The sequence below is a fragment of the Poeciliopsis prolifica genome, unplaced genomic scaffold, assembly GCF_027474105.1.
Source record: "Poeciliopsis prolifica strain line A6 unplaced genomic scaffold, Auburn_PproV2 SCAFFOLD005, whole genome shotgun sequence".
NCBI lineage: Eukaryota > Metazoa > Chordata > Actinopteri > Cyprinodontiformes > Poeciliidae > Poeciliopsis > Poeciliopsis prolifica.
This window is the reverse complement of record NW_026562380.1, coordinates 11,383,336-11,399,287: the sequence shown is the minus strand read 5'-3', so window position 1 is coordinate 11,399,287 and position 15,952 is coordinate 11,383,336. Positions and strand designations below refer to the sequence as shown.

General features: G+C 39.8%; 1 protein-coding gene and 1 long non-coding RNA gene across 2 annotated transcripts; one reads left to right on the top strand and one right to left on the bottom strand.

Annotated features, from left to right (window-relative positions):
• Window positions 1-8,640: 8,640 nt before the first annotated feature.
• On the bottom strand, window positions 8,641-11,475 carry znf503 (zinc finger protein 503). Its single transcript, XM_055030251.1, has 2 exons — window positions 10,763-11,475; window positions 8,641-10,563 (listed from the first exon to the last, which is right to left on the bottom strand). The coding sequence occupies exons 1-2, from the start codon at window positions 11,042-11,044 to the stop codon at window positions 9,127-9,129; spliced, it is 1,719 nt and encodes a 572-aa protein (XP_054886226.1). The 5' UTR covers window positions 11,045-11,475; the 3' UTR covers window positions 8,641-9,126.
• Window positions 11,476-13,682: 2,207 nt separating this feature from the next.
• Window positions 13,683-15,952, top strand: LOC129360144 (uncharacterized). Its single transcript, XR_008605984.1, has 3 exons — window positions 13,683-13,945; window positions 14,049-14,093; window positions 15,372-15,952. It is a non-coding gene; the product is annotated as an uncharacterized LOC129360144 (long non-coding RNA).

Here is a 15,952-nt window from a genome sequence, read left to right as displayed (position 1 = left end):
TATTCCTGAATGTCTGCGCTCGAAGATCTGGCTTGTCGACAGGCCTCAGTGTGACTGACACACTCATCAAAATGAGAATCCTTCTTGCCTGAGGGAACTGTGATACCTGTCAAATGGTGGATATCTTTTAATGTTCCTGTCTCAAATGCATGTCAGAGCAAATGCCAAGTCATAACATCAGTTATTACCTGGATGTTCAACGCCTGATTCTTCTTATTTACGCAAGGGTTCAAAAGATCCCTTCAGTTGTCTTTCCCACTTTGTTTATGGAGAGAATCATAGCTGTGACAGTTTTTTTTTTACATCCTTGCATTTTCAGTAAATTTCATCTGTTTATTTATTTTTTGATTGACTGCTGAGGTGTGTGTCATGTGCAACTGCTGTGTGCTTCCTCTCCTGTAAGATGTAAATCCTTGAAGGTTACTAACTTGTAATTTCCTTCAGCTACCATTAAGCAGAAAGTCTACTGTTCCAGATTTTAGTTTTACAGTTTACAGGCTGTTGTGAACACCTGATATAAAGCATGTTCATACAATGGACTTTGTGTGTCTGCTTTAACTCTATAGCTACGCAGAATAACAGGCTGTGTTAATGCATTTAATTCTATAATCTTTTTTTTTCTAGTTTTGATGATTACATACTCTTGTTAGGTTACTCTAATATGACAAATCTGAGCTAACGTCTTGCTCCCATTGTTATACATAAGGTACAGCTACCAACTCAAGCAACACATGTAGTACTTGACAGGCCATCTGGAGTTGTTGTGTGCCCTACACATAAACAGCTCATTCAGGGGATTCAAAGAAAATGTGCACATCATTTCAAAACATTTCTAGATGTTTCAAATCCACCGGCATTCAAAGCCTGATTCATATCTCTCAGTCTGCTCTAATATTTGATCAAAAACAAAGCCTGTGTCATCTGTACCTGCTCTCTAGGTTTGTTAGGACTATCTAAATGTTGTGCATGCTGATAGCAATAATAGTACTCCCATTCAATGGGGGGAGCCAATCACAACAGCAGACAAAGAAAATGAGGAGAAATAGAAATAGCCAAGTGGCGCCAATGCTTGGCAGCCTGGCCTCTGTTAGACTACTCTAGGGCAGACGTGGCTGCAATCCAGTATCTTCCAACCATATAAACGTGTGCATTAATGGGTGAATGACTAAATGTAGTGATAAATGCTTTGGGGTCTTATGGACTTGATAAAGCTCTATTCAAAAACAGGCCATTTACCATTAAAAAAATTTTTTTTTCAAAAAATCACCCATCTAAACACATTTAAGCACCTACAGAGGCCCATTTGTCTTTTCACCACTTCTAAATGTGAAAGATAAGAGAACTTGCCACTCTGTAGCTGTAAGAAAATACCTAAAGGCCTGAACTCATCTATGTCTGCAGTCAGAACAATAATTATATCTAAAAAAAAGATTGAGAACAGCTGGAAACTGACTAACAAAGCAATATTATTTATATGAACAAATTTAGTTTACTGATCTAAATCACAAAAGGAAAACAAAGAAATTACTACTATATGACACTTTACATTTGTATTATTTTTTTTCTTACACTTGCTGCTTGGCTAAAAGTAAGCCAAGGAGAGAAAACACAGATTAATTAAAATTTAATGGTTCCGCTTCAAAGTGAAAGTTTCTTTCAAATGTCTTATCATATCATCACCTACAACATTTGGTTGAGCTGAGTAAGAGTATCATAAGCAGTATGACTGAACACAAGGGAAAGCACACTACAGTTTGGTTTTGGGCTGGCTGTGTATTGGGCACGAGCGTTTGTTTGTATCACTGACATCGATAAATTGCTGGCGTAGCGTGGAAGCTGGTAATAGTTGAATAGTTTATATCAACATGATAAATATAGCCCTCATAAATCACACAGGAGTTATATATTGCTGTTTTCACACTTGGCTCCAACCAGGAAGCTCTGGAGGATATCAAGGTGAAGTATAACCTACACTTTCTTCTACTCTGTACACAATAAGTCCTAAGGCTTCGGTGTTCTTTAAACTACATAATGGTCCTGTGGAGTATCAACGGTGCACAAGGAACTATTAATGTTCCAACGTGATTCTTTACAGGTTTGCAAACAGCTGCTGAAGTGGGAAATTCAACTCAGAAGTGCAACGTAGACTAAAGATGACAATGTCTTCCTTATTTAAATTAACAAATTTTCTACAAAAAGACACATTGTTATATTTCCTATTTTCCTACTTTGAAGCAAGCAATGAATTGAATTAATCTTTAAATGTATCCAATGGTTATGAAAGAAGATCAAAGAACAAGTGTCATCTTTTTGAAATGAGCGACTGGACAGGTCACCTGATCATTACTTAGTTTTTATTGATTTTTTAAAAATTGAAATTCCTTTTAAAAGTTAAAAGTTTGTTTTCTCCTTGTTATAAGGGGAGCTGGTTGTATTCAGTGTTTTTACGTTGGCCCGAATGGAATTATTCATGGTTTATTTCAAGACAATGGGCAAAACAAGTGTTTTATTTCTCAGTCAAGTTGTTTCGAAAGCTCCAGATTTCAGCCTCATGGCAAAATCATTGGTTTGATGTTTGATTCCAAGCAACCTGTCCTTAACCTGTCCTTTGACAGTTTTTTTTTATATATTAGAAAAGCAAACTACAAAACGGTTTGTTTTATTTTTTTCTTGTCCAATTGTTTTTGAATTTTCTGAATTTATGTACCAGTAATAGATAAAGTTCATTGTATGGCAACAAAAGTCACATATTTGTGTAGCATGGGAGCATTTGAGTCACAGTAACTGGTGACCCACACCCACTGAAATAACATACGCTTACTGACGTATAACGCAATTATGTTTTTCTCAAAAAGGGAGAAAATATCAGGAGACAGAAATCATTAGGTGGACTGAAACACTGACTGGTCAAAAAACCCACACAAAACACTAAAACTAACAATGAAACACATGCAGGCTAAGTATTTATCCTAATTAGAAGGCTCTAACTTTCACTGTCCACCCAGTAACTACATACATGACAAGTCGTTTTCAATATAATGCCTTGTTCTACGTCTACACAGCTTCAACTTTGGAATAATCTTGCAGTTTTGAGTTGTAACACACTAAAGACAAACTACCCAGACACTCCTGATTTTGAATGGAACCAAATAGCCCTTTGGAGCAAAGCCCGTTTCTGACATTTCCTCTGCTTTCCGCGTTCATCAGTGACAGGCAACAACCTCATCAGCTTGCACACTACTCCAACATGCTCCATTAAGGTGCCTAGAATAAGGGTGCATTTCCATAAAATATTCTTTGTCAGAATCAGAAAATGGGCAAATTATCTGAACACTAAAACACCCCCAGTGCACCGGAGATCCCAGAGAGGACAGAAATGACCTCAATTAGGCTGTCTAAGCACGAGAAAGTGTCTCGCTGGATAGAGATCTGAGTGGCATGGAGAGATCAGCACTACCACTTCTTGCATATCACCTGGATGAGCACTTTTACATTTGTAAATCAATGAGGAGGGTAACTGCATGCAGGAGAACTGGGAGGGATTCCTGTCTTTCTTGACACAGATTTTCAAGAACCAAAATGCCTCCATTACTGTGCTCAGTTTGGGGACTGCATTCTAATATCGCTCAATCAGAAAACTGTTATTTAGTGATGATGGATATGACCAAAGACCCTGTTGGTTTTCTTTTCAATCCAATGGATGAAAGGCAAGTTTTGTGGAAATTTACCCAAAGCATTTTATCTGTCTATTGGAAAAATACTGTGCTTTGTTTATTGCTGTTGCTCCCTTTCTGACATAACAATCACCAAACTGTGAAAATTTGTAAACAGCTGTAAGTTTACTCGAAGATGAAACTTTTCTTGCTTGTGTTTAAACCTGACACAAAATGCTACCCTCAAAATAAAGGAAATTGGTTGGGTCATTCAAGAGCATCCCAGCACAGCTCAAGTCTGTAATAACCTGGAAGTTCCTGACATACTAGTTTCGGAGTCCAATTTAGGGTTACATCAATAAGGGGTGGGGCCGTACAAACCGTCTTTGTTTGTAAATAGAAACATTATAGGTTGATTTAAAATTGTAGCTACCTGAATGGACAAACCAAAAGCCTTCTGGGAAAGTCTTTTTATGTTCAAACTGATATTGCAGATTTTTTTGAGTTATTTTTGAGGTTTTATTATTCTGTATTCCTTAGTCTCTTTCTTCCATTAGATCAGTCTTGTTTTTGTTTTTCTTTAGTTTAGTGCTTTATAATGCTTCTAGTTATGATTATTTCAGGCTCTCCTCAGCTTGCCTTCAGCTCTCTCCCCTCACACCCGCAACCCGTTAGCTTATCAGCCCAGGTCTTTTTTTTTTACTCTCACAGTATGTAAGCCCCTCACCTGCTCTCACTCTTCACTAGTTCCTCCTGTTGCTTTCTTGCTTTACCATGTGTTCTCCTTGTGTCTCCTTCTTCTGTTCTTTCTTTCTTTCTTTCTTTCTTTCTTTCTTTCTTTCTTTCTTTCTTTCTTTCTTTCTTTCTTTCTTTCTTTCTTTCTTTCTTTCTTTCTTTCTTTCTTTCTTTCTTTCTTTCTTTCTTTCTTTATTTATTTATTTATTTATTTATTTTTTTTGGTCCATTGGTTTTATGTTTTGTCTTCTGCCTTTGCTTGCTGGGATTTTTGGAAGTTTATATTCATCATTTCATATTAAATATTGCGCATCTAGATGTTTTTTGGAGAAGTGTGTTGAAAAGTGTCTCTGTACCAACTATCACTCACTGAAGTAGTAGCATTGTGTTTGTTTTGATAAAAGCAGGTGTATTGAGAAAGAAGGACTACCTCTTAGTCAACTCAAAACCTTGGTGACTGAAATCTATATACAATTAGGTGTTTATTCAGGACAATACCAACCACAATGGGTTTGGAATTGAAAATCAGTGTGTTTTCCATACAGGCTTCAGCTATGTTATAATGGTCTTCAAAAGTCAATTATTTAAAATTCTCTCACCCAACTCTGTAAAGAAGACTGGACAAATGTTCAGTCAGTACTATACCTGAAGCTTGTTAATGACTAGTTTGTTGAGACACAACTTTTTTTGGAGATCTTGAAAAACCAAAACACTAAAAACACTCCAAAATATTTTTGGAGTGTATGATTATAACCATAACCCTAATTTCCACACTCAGTTCTATTTTGGAAAGTCATTTGAAGTTTGTGATCTGTCATCTTTTGACAAAGAAGGAAGACAGCTCACCCTTCATCCTATCCAAATCCCAAAAGGCCCAAAATTATTGTGATGTCCATGTCCACAGTTGTATGCATTTTTTGTTGACATTGTACATTAGACATAATAATCCCTTTTTGACTTATGCTTGGCATGGGATTCACCATTAAAGCTGTTTCTTCTTATTGACACAGCTGTTTGCAAAGCTATAGATTTATTACTGTTAGTGACATGTTGTCTTTATATTGTTGCATGCACTCACTAATAACAGTTTTAGTACTGGTAATACAGCAGGACTGAATATATGCTTAGGTGTGTGTGTGAGTCACGTCCCAAACTCCCCCTCCTCCGCTGCCAGATGTCCTGCCAGGTTTTCGTCCAGCGCCGTTGTTTGTGGACATCCTACAAATCTGAAGAGGACTGCTTCTGGTCTCAAACAAATAGTCACAGTATGCGCAAAGAAATGTGCATTCCCATATGGCTATGTTTTCCAAATGTTTTAGTGCCTGTGTTTTATTTCAACTACAGTTTAGACAGCTGCAGACGCAAGAACCTAACTGTGAGATGGAAAAATGAACGATTGAGTTGAGTTAAAGGAATGGAAAAACTGTCTCTGTTATCTCAACTAAACACTTGATCTAAAGTATTTTCCCAAGGCTTCAATAATAGATATGAAGTAATTTGTTCCTCTAAGTAAAAATGTGTTAAAAGCTATATATGTTGTTATGGTGCCATGATCTCACACTTGAACAAGCAGAAACATCTTATAACCACATGATGGACAGTCAAGTGGTTTTGATTAAATGTTTCTTATTTACAGAAGTTCATCATACAATGCACTCTACAAAGATTTCCAGCATCTCGCCGGCATCTAGGAGGCCTACAGCATACCAGATCCCATGCCATGCTCAACAGTGGAAATGACGTTTACTTCATCATTTGCCTCAGACTACACCTTCCAGAAGCATTTGCTACCAAAAAGCTCTCTGGCTTCATCTGATCAGAGCGCACAGTTCCACTTTAATTACTGATCTGACAGACGACACACTTTACATGTGTAATGGTGGGACAGAAAAGTATTTTTCAAATGCCTGGCTAAAAATGTAATCTAAATGGGTAATTTGGTGATAGAGAGATGTGACTTCTGCGGTTACCATCTATTTATTACCTGATTTTGGATCCTCCTCAATTTGCATGGCGCAAAGAGAAACATGGGTCCTTCTCCGGCCTAGTGCAGCAGTGGCTGGTAGAAACAGACCCTTGTGCTTTGTCATATTTATATCACAGACTAGAAGAAAGCAATCAGTTGTAAGTTAGTAGTTTCTGAAAATTCTAATCAAGTGTTATCATAATAAGCAGGATTGATGGATGGATGTATGGCTACCAATAATTGTGGCACCAGATATTTTGTTTAAAGCAATATTTTCTTAATATTAGATTTCTTTTTTTTTTTCTTTTCTTCTTTGCAATAAATTAATGCAGGCATATGAAAGCTTGGATGTTAAAAGACAAGGCTCAGAGTAAGACACTGCTGCTGGAATAAAAAAATATATAAATATTTATAATATTTTTCTGCGTTTGAACTTGTTTAACCACTAATAAAACTTGTATTTGTAAGCGGGGGAAAAAATAATTAAAAGAAACTTTCCAAAAATTTAGTTAATTGAAAAGTTAAAAATCCCATAAAATCATGTGATTAAATTAATTTGTAAAATTTCCGCTTCAGCCATATGTAAAATCAAATTTAACACAAACATAAACATATTTTATCTACCTGCAGTGAGAGTTTCGGGTTGCTCTAGGGCTTTTTTTCCCTCCTGTTCAGCTGCGCTCAGTGCACACCTTAGCACTTTCAGACCTTGATGGACAAAGTGAATATGTACTTTAGCCCTCCTGCATACTCTAATCCCCCTATGTTGTCTCTCCTCTCCGTGTCAAAATCTCCACCGTTGAAGCTGAGGGGGAGAGGAAAGGGAGGGCTAGTGGGGTGGTGGGAGGCTCGGTAATTCATGCACACATGTGCCTGCTTGTTCCTCCAGTGACAGGGGCCAGGGGGAGGGGCACATGATAAATTGCCTTCCACGGGGGACCTCCGAGCACAGCCACCATGATGTGGGTAAAAATGGAAATTGCTCCCTTTTCACCGTCATTACATCAGTTTAGGACGCGTGTGGGCCTTATATGCGCACCGGTGAGGGGAGGTTTTTTTTTCTGAGGCTGAGGAGGTATTCTTGATTCTCATGGTAGTAACGAACTGCAAGGCCCAAAACAAGTAAAGCGTTACAAGAATCAGAACACGAAACGCCCCGGTTTGTCTGAAACAACGTGGGATAAACGCACCAATAAATAAATAAATAAATAGATTTTGCCCGCAAAGTTTTCCGTAGCACTTCAAGCATCTCAGCGAAAGCTCCCAGCAAAATGCCATTTAGAAATAGATTTAGTTCCTCGTCTTTGCGAAAACATGCTCCTCTACATCAGATTATCAATGCAAGCATGCAATTGACCCGTTCTGACCATGGCGCTGGACTGCACATTCGCGAAGATCAAACTGATTTTGCACAACTTAGATCGCTTTAATCGCACTTCTTTGCGTCCACATTGGATTTACAGGCGGATGAAGTGATTAGATGCAAACTAATTCACTGCAACCCAAAAAAAAAAAAAAAAAAAAAAACAGGACGGGGAACAGTTGATTCATTTGCATAAAACTTTCACCAGTCAGATTTGCAAAGAAAAAGTGTTAGCATTTAAAAAAAATTATGTGGAAAAAAAATCTGCATGTGAAATTTGTATTAAATTGTTAATGCATTTTTTTAAAATCGCCTTAAAAACATTCTGTCTTTTATGAGTGCATATAAATATAGTTATTCCATTTGTATCTAGAAATGCATGAACTTTAGTTGTCATAAAGTATCAGACGGGGAACGTCAATATTCTTGAAGGAGATTTTTAGGCGCATCACTCGTTTTATGAAGTACACACCTATCGAGTTTCTTCTCAGCAACGTATTGATGAAATTCATAAAAATCCGCTTAGCAAAAGTCCGCTTTATTTTAAGTGTGTGTAGACACACACATAGACACACCAACAGTCTGACCTATTTTTAAAGTTTGAATTTTTGAAGGAAAGAAAGAGAGGAGAGAAAGAAAGAGTGAAAGAAAGATAGAAAAAGAGGAAGAAAGAAAGAAAGAAGATAAATAAAGAAAGAAATACAAAGAAAGAAGGAAAGAAATGTTTTTTTTATGTTTTATGAAAGCCTTGGAAACTACAGGCCTGTGTGAGTATAAATGCTGAATTATATATTCCCAAGGCCAATAATTTAACAGACCAGTAAAACAAATTCTATTGAATTTACAGTGGATTTGACGTTTATACTTGATATTATTCAACTTAGAAGCTGAAGAAATGAGTTAAAAAAAGAGACACAGTAACATACGGAACAGTACTGCTTCTTATTTTTCCCCAGAATACATACAAAAAAATACCAATATCTCTTTCCATCACCTGAAAAATAACGGGAAATTTAAATGTGGACATGTTTTGAAATTTTAAGAAACAGACATGCATGTAAATTATTATTTTTTTTCTTCTCGATGAGACATTAAATAAGAACAAATACAATCATAGCAATTTGAAATGAACATCGAAATGAAGATCCCTACGTTTGTTAGGCTTTCTAACATATGCGTGTTTTCATTTTTACCTATAGAATTCAGCTTCAACATAATGCACTTTTTGAGTTGCTCTTTTTTTCCCCTCCCCATTACGCAGCTGTTACCGCCTGCTTTAAGCCCGACATATAAATAAATACAGTTCAAGTCCACGGATCCCGTCCATAAGTTTAGCGCAGTTAATATAAAAGTCTTTATATTTGCATTCTTAGTATTATAAACTTTGCGAAGTCCTTTTTTTTCCTTCCTCACTGATATCCCAGCGCAGACGCTGTGGTGAGTCTCTGTCCATACAGTGCATACGGGGAGTAGTAGGGGCCAGTGGCGGCGGGGACCGGGACAGGGGCGCCGGGGGTCGGCAGGGGACTTTTAGAGTACGGATGGTAGCGGCTGCTAAGTCCTAACGCGTGGTGCGGGCTCCTGAGAGCCAAAGTCCCGGGACTCCCTGGAGCTCCTGACGGTGGCATATGCATATGGCAGGCCATGGCCGCTGCTGCGGCGCTGGCCAGCGATGAGGAGCCCGGGTAGCCCGATATTAACTTCTCCGCCCCGGTAAAAGCAGTGTGTGTCCTTAGGTGGTTCAGCAGCTCCTCTGAGCTGGAGAAGCGCTTGTCGCACGGTCCATTTGCCGACACCCAATTACAAACGTGTGGGAGGGGGTCATTGGGGAGCATGAATCCGTAGGGATACAGGGGGTGTCCGCTGAATGACGGCGCGGTGGAGTGGACGCCGTGGATGGGGTGCGTGGGGTACATTAATGGGTAGCTGGACTTGAGGGCGCTGGCGGCGGCTGCGGCCGCAGAGTCGTGTGTGCAGGTAGCACCGGCTGCGCCCGCTAAGTGGCTGGCACAATGGTAACTGAGGCAGTAAGGATCTCTGCACAGGCTGGCTGACATGATGGACGGGGGAGAAGCTCCGGCCAGAGGGCTGGATCCAGCCTTGCTGCAGCCCAGCGAGCTGGCCAGCTGTGCGTTTACCAAGCTTCCTCCGTGGGGCAGGAAGTGCTGAGGGTAACCAGCATAGGCCCCGGCCAAACTGCCAGGGTAGGTCATGCCAGCAGGGGGCAAAGGGAACACTGTTTGTCCCGGCTTGTAAGGGGAAACTGGCGCAACGAGTCCTGACCCGAGAACGGACGCGGAGGATACGGAGGTGACAGAGGAAGACTCCGAGGAAGATGAGGAGGACGTTTTGGTGCCAGGGGTCGCCTCCTGATGTTGGTTAACCTCCACGTTAATTCCACCGCAGCTCACGCTTATCCTGCTGTGGCTGGTGGTGCCAGAGCCGTCCGCCGTGCCGTTTTTGTTACAGTCAGACTCCTTCTTCTCGTCTCTCTCCCCGCATTTCCCCTCCGACGGCATGGGAGAGGCGGAGGTGCTGGAATTGGGGCTGCCAGTCCGCGGCGTGAACGGCTGGCAGGTGGCGCTCGGCACTCGGAAACCGGACTTCTCCCCCGCCGAGACGCCCGAGGACGAGTCCTTCTTGTCCGTCGGCTTGGAGTAAGGTTTGAAGCTGGACTTGTCGTCCACGCCGATGTCGCTCAGCTTCAGGGGGCCAGATTTAGATTCCTTCTCGCTAGATCCGTTCGGCGTCACAGAGGAGAGTTTAGAGGAGGGCGGCGGGTCCGGCTTGCCGATCTGAGAGCAGGTCTGCGCCAGCAGAGCCAACGGACTTTTCTTGGCATCGAGCTGCAAAATTAAAACGAACATATAAAATATAGTCCTTTATATTTCTATGTAGAACTTTGCTGAATTTCACACCGAGTACAAGTGTATTTCACTAGAAAAAAAATAATTTCGATCCAAATATTTCGCGTGATATGAGAAGACACAAACAAATCTCAAGTCTAAATACATTTAAGAACATATTTTTTAATGGTCGTCTTACCTCTATCGGACTAACTGGGGTGGAAGGCAGAGGTTGCAGATACTCCGGATGCAAAATGTGTCCAGACCGTGCAGTGAGCATTTTCAAAACCTTGATGGGAAGTCGGCTCGCTTGCCGTAGTGGATCGGACGGTGGTGCGGAGTGAAGAAAGGGCTTGTTGATGCTGCTATTCCGAGAACTGCTGCTGCTGCCGCCGCCGCCGCCGCTGCTGCTGCTGCTGCTTTCCCACACGACACAAATTTCACTATTTTTCAGGGCAGACGCCGAAGGCGACGTGATCATGTCCCAACAGTCAGGAAATGAAACGGCGATGCATTCATCAGATTCATTAAGAAAAACCAGCACCAAAAACGTAAGACAAACAGAAAAAAAAAGCTAGAAAGTCTTTTTTCTGTCGAGAGAAACGAGTAAAAGGATCGCAAAACGCCTCGGTAATATGTAATCCCTGGTTGGAGAGGAGGCTGCAAGGCGCGGCAGCTTGGAAGGGAAGGAGACCAGTGAGAGGTTATCGCAGATCCGCAGCTGCGTCCTGTACCGAAAGCGCTGCGCCCCGTGTGTGCGCGTCTGTCTGCAGGTCCTCGCTCTGTACTCCCGAAGCACGAACTGGTAGAAATTTTCACTTCAAAAGCAGCTGAATTAGTCCGAGATTAAAGCCTTTGCCGCCTTCCAATCAAATGGGACCCTGAGGTGATTGGAGGGTCAAGGGGATGTGACGTTCTCCTCTTTGTAAGCGCCTCTGTTTTGACAGCTCGGGGGAGGAGATAGGGGGAAAAAATATTATGGTTGCTGTGAACGCCTGTCCCTGAAGTTAAGGAGACATGGAGCTTGGCTAGTGCCAATCCCAGTGCCGCTGCTAGAGGGGGTCGGGTGGGAATGGGGGGGGTAGCGCCTATAATGACACAAATGACAATAAAACATTCCTAATTCTAGATTTCAATCAATACATATTTTTACACGTTCCACTGACACAAACTATATATTTATTAATCGTAGTTTTCAGAGGGAGGAAAGATATGTGTAGTTTTGACACCATTTCAGAAACGTTTTATGGCTTTTATCCCAAATCATATTTATTTGTTTATTTTATTTCTACATAGAATAATAAACCAGATCTTACATAATTTGTCAGAAATAACACAATTAATGCACTTTACATCAGACATTTTGAGTACGAAGTCTTGAATTTATGAATCAATTAATGTGATTTATATTTATAAATTATTTGTGTAACTATTGTGGTACTCTTGGGAGCCCCCTGTTGGTGTGGAGGATCCACAGAGTCTGAAGGTTTAAAACTTTGTTTTCTCTCTAGAACACAAGTTGTTATATTTGTCACGTTCAAAAATAATAATAATTATAAACTAAATATCCAAAACATTTTGAGTCAATTAGTTAAACATCCAACTTCTGTTTTGATGATTTACATTCATTTTATTTTCTTCATCGTTTTTGGCTTTTTTTTTTTAACTATCAGGTTTGGTACTTGCTAAATTAAATTGAAAAGAAGCCGTCAAGATCTGAATCACCAGGTCAGACCTCAGAAATTGGTTTTGGTCACAGAAAGCGTGATATCACAGCTGTTTTGTTGTTGTTGTTGTTTTAGTTTTTTTTTTTTTTTTTCATCTTATAGATTGTTGTGATTTCATGATTTCATCACCAACCAAGCAGTTCGTTGCTCCAATAACAGTCACGAAACTACTTCTCATTCCCACCGTGTTGGATCTTGTGAGTTTTGCCAGGAGGTCTTTCCGATTCATGGACTTTCCGCCTCATCCACCGACAACCATCAAACCAACCGCTTCGACTTAAATTCCCTAAACAGACAAGCGTTGACAGGAATAGACCAATGCAGTGATGGAGGGATGCGAATGTCACATGTTTTCAGTATAATATACACCGCCCTTCTATTTCTATCTCCACCCCTCCGTCAAGTGTCAATTCTGCTCCGCCGCAATCAATCAGTTATTTGTCAGGCGCTGTCAATCCATCGCTTGATTTATGTCAGCTATTGTGGCTGATTACATGCAAGTGTTGCTGCTGGCGAAGTGAAAAGAGAACAAACGGAGAGACGCAGTTCAAGAGAAACTAAGTTTTTGTTATTATTATTGTTGTTGTTATTACTATTATCATCATCTGCAGAGTCGCATCGACTCGTTTAGTTTCCTGTTAAAACGCGCGTCCTCATTTCAGATTTATCTGAGGGAGACAAACAAAAAAGCACCTTCATTAAATCGCGCCTGTGACTTTCGGAGTTCTTGGTGAAACACCTCGAAGGTGGTGTGTGTGTGTGTGTGTGTGTGTGTGTGTGTGTGTGTGTGTGTGTGTGTGTGTGTGTGTGTGTGTGTGTGTGTGTGTGTGTGTGTGTGTGTGTGTGTGTACATGATGAAACTTTAATAACTTGCAGACAGTCTCGCTCACGTGTTGTGCAGGAGCTGGTCGTGATTCCAGGTGCGAAAATACTTTTGCTATAATCGGCCGATTATGGTGTTAACAAGAAGCTTTGGGGGAGAAATAACACTAACACCGTTAAATGTTGTAGAGTTAAGGAAACAAAGGGCAATAAAGATGGATTGCAAAAAAAAAATGTGTGGGGTTAAGCTTATTATTAAGTTACTTCCTGCAAATAAGTTTTAGTTAAAGTGGGGGAATAAACCTTTAGTTATATCTTTAAAAAAAAAAAACAAACAACAAAACAAAAAAACACAATGTGTTACCTTCACTGTTTTCCCAGTCTAAACGCCCTTGTCATTTTTGACCAAACGCATCTTTTGTGTTGCTGAAACCTGTCATCTGCTGAAACGACAGACGCGCAACACTACAAATTAATCATAATGATAATAATAATAACAATAAGACACCCAGACATTTTTTATTGTGATGCCAGCTCTATTTTATTTGCATACAATGGAAATGATTTATTTTCTTTAGAGGGCTAAAAAAAAAAAAAAAAAAGCGTTGAGGAGAGAAAGAAAAGAAGAGAGATGGTCTGTCAGGCCGTTCAGAGAAAGGAGAGGAAGAAGGGGGGAGGGTGTGGGGGGAGAAGTTTAAAATGCCTTGAACTATTCACCGCTGAGATGGCTAATCAGTATTGAGACTCCGGGGCAATCGGGCAGCTTTTCAATGTGGTTTTCCCTTTCATCTCAATCGGGGGATGGAGGCGCTCAATTAAAAGCCTATCAGTTTGTAAGTAAATCAACGCCTATCAAAGTTGTCACATCAAACAAAACGATTATTATTGCAACCCGCCTCTGCCATTAATCTCGTTCTGTGGTAATCTGCTTGACAGGTCGACTTGGAGAGCAAGAAAACCTGGAGTGGACAGTGAACGAGGGTAAATTCGGCTTAAAAAGCTAAAGATAAATAAATAAATACATACACAAGCAAACATGTTAGTAAAAAAAAAAATTAACTAATCGGTGAAACTTAAAGGAGATGGAAAAAACGTAATATTTAAATTAAGGCCTGTGATAATAACAAGAATATCACTGAGTCGTAATTATGAAGTTTCAGGATAGCACGTTTTTGTGTGAGTATGTATATATATATATATATATATATATATATATATATATATATATATATATATATATATATATATATATATATATATATATATATATATATATGCAAAACAGAGATGTTCCTTCACAAAATGTTTTTACTTCTGTTTCTTTCTGCGAAAAAAAAAAAAACAGTGGAGCGTTTCATAATATGCAAAGATGTGTGATTGATAACAGCCTTGCTGTTTTCTGCGAGGGATGTCAGTGCCTGACACAATATGTGAATTATTAGGGCAAAGAAGGGCGACCATAAATTTTCACTGTCAGGCGAAAACCCTCTTTATTGTCCGCATGACAAATGGGGCTCCTGCACCAGACACCAAAATGCTCGGCATTCCTCTTAAATGGGAACACATTTATCGCGACCATAATTCACCATATTTAAATAGAAAGTTTTAATATCCCTCCACCGCCATATATTTCGCCACACGCTGACATGTTTATGAATTGCATCGCATGCAAATGCAACTATTTACATCTCGAGAGGAAATATATTGGGAGTTGCAGGATTACATGGGAGCTGCGTGATGGGCCGGCGATCAGGATTCACTATTAAAATAACTTTGTTAAAGCTTTCATAAATTGTTCTGAGTCACATTTGTGTGCTGCTGAGTACTGGAAATGTGGAAAAAGGTATTCTCTTGGCACTTTCTAAATTAATATTTTAGTTTGAAACGTCAAAATCAATGTAACCAAAATACGACTATAGGCTACACGCAACTTTATATTTGTGAGACAAAATGAAACAGCGCGCTACAAAAAAAAAAAAAAAAAAAAAAACTTACGCTACGTGTTTTCTATGTCCTTCTTTCATAAGTAAAACTCCAACGATAAATGACAATAACTTTAAAGTCCGTGATATGACATTACCTTACTATACGCTCCGACGCAGAGGTAAGAGGTAACAAAAAAAGGACAACAAAAAACAACAACGCTATAGCATTTCAAGATACTCCGTTTGATTCAAATGAGGTGTTTTCTCTTTCTTTCTTTCGTTCTATTCATGCATGAGTCAAACCGGCTTTCTGTCGCCCATGACGCGCCGACAGAAGCGACAGAGGACTGAAGCCATGCAGACTCCCTCCGCTCCAGCAGAAGGAAGAGAAGAGGGAGAAAATGAGCTTTTCCGCGAGTGGGAGGGAGGTTTCGGGTGACGTCACGGGGCACTCAGAAAAGCAGAAGAAACATCCGCTCAGAAACTTTCTGGTGTTTCTCACGTGTCGCTGCAACAAAACTGCAGGATTAACGTGCCAATGTGTAATTCATATGTAATAGGTTACTCACTCGCGACTTTATGTTTGCCTTGTGTTTATGGTGCAAGTGCAAATACTGTACAAAATGTCAAAAAGATTGCACATTAGATTATTAGTGATGATTATTATGTTTGCAGTTGTTTTGGAAGATGATTGTAGTGTTCTGATATAGGAAGAGTACACTGTTTGTTTCACAGGTTTTTTGTTCTTACTACAAATACTGAATGCCTGCCAGACACTTGAAGGGGCGATATTCAGTATTTTCCAGGAACATAGTTTTATTTTATTGCACTATCGAGTAACTATGTTACCTGCAGTTGTTATAAAAATGCTAAATCAAATATGATGTAAAAAAAAATTCATGTAATAAATTAATA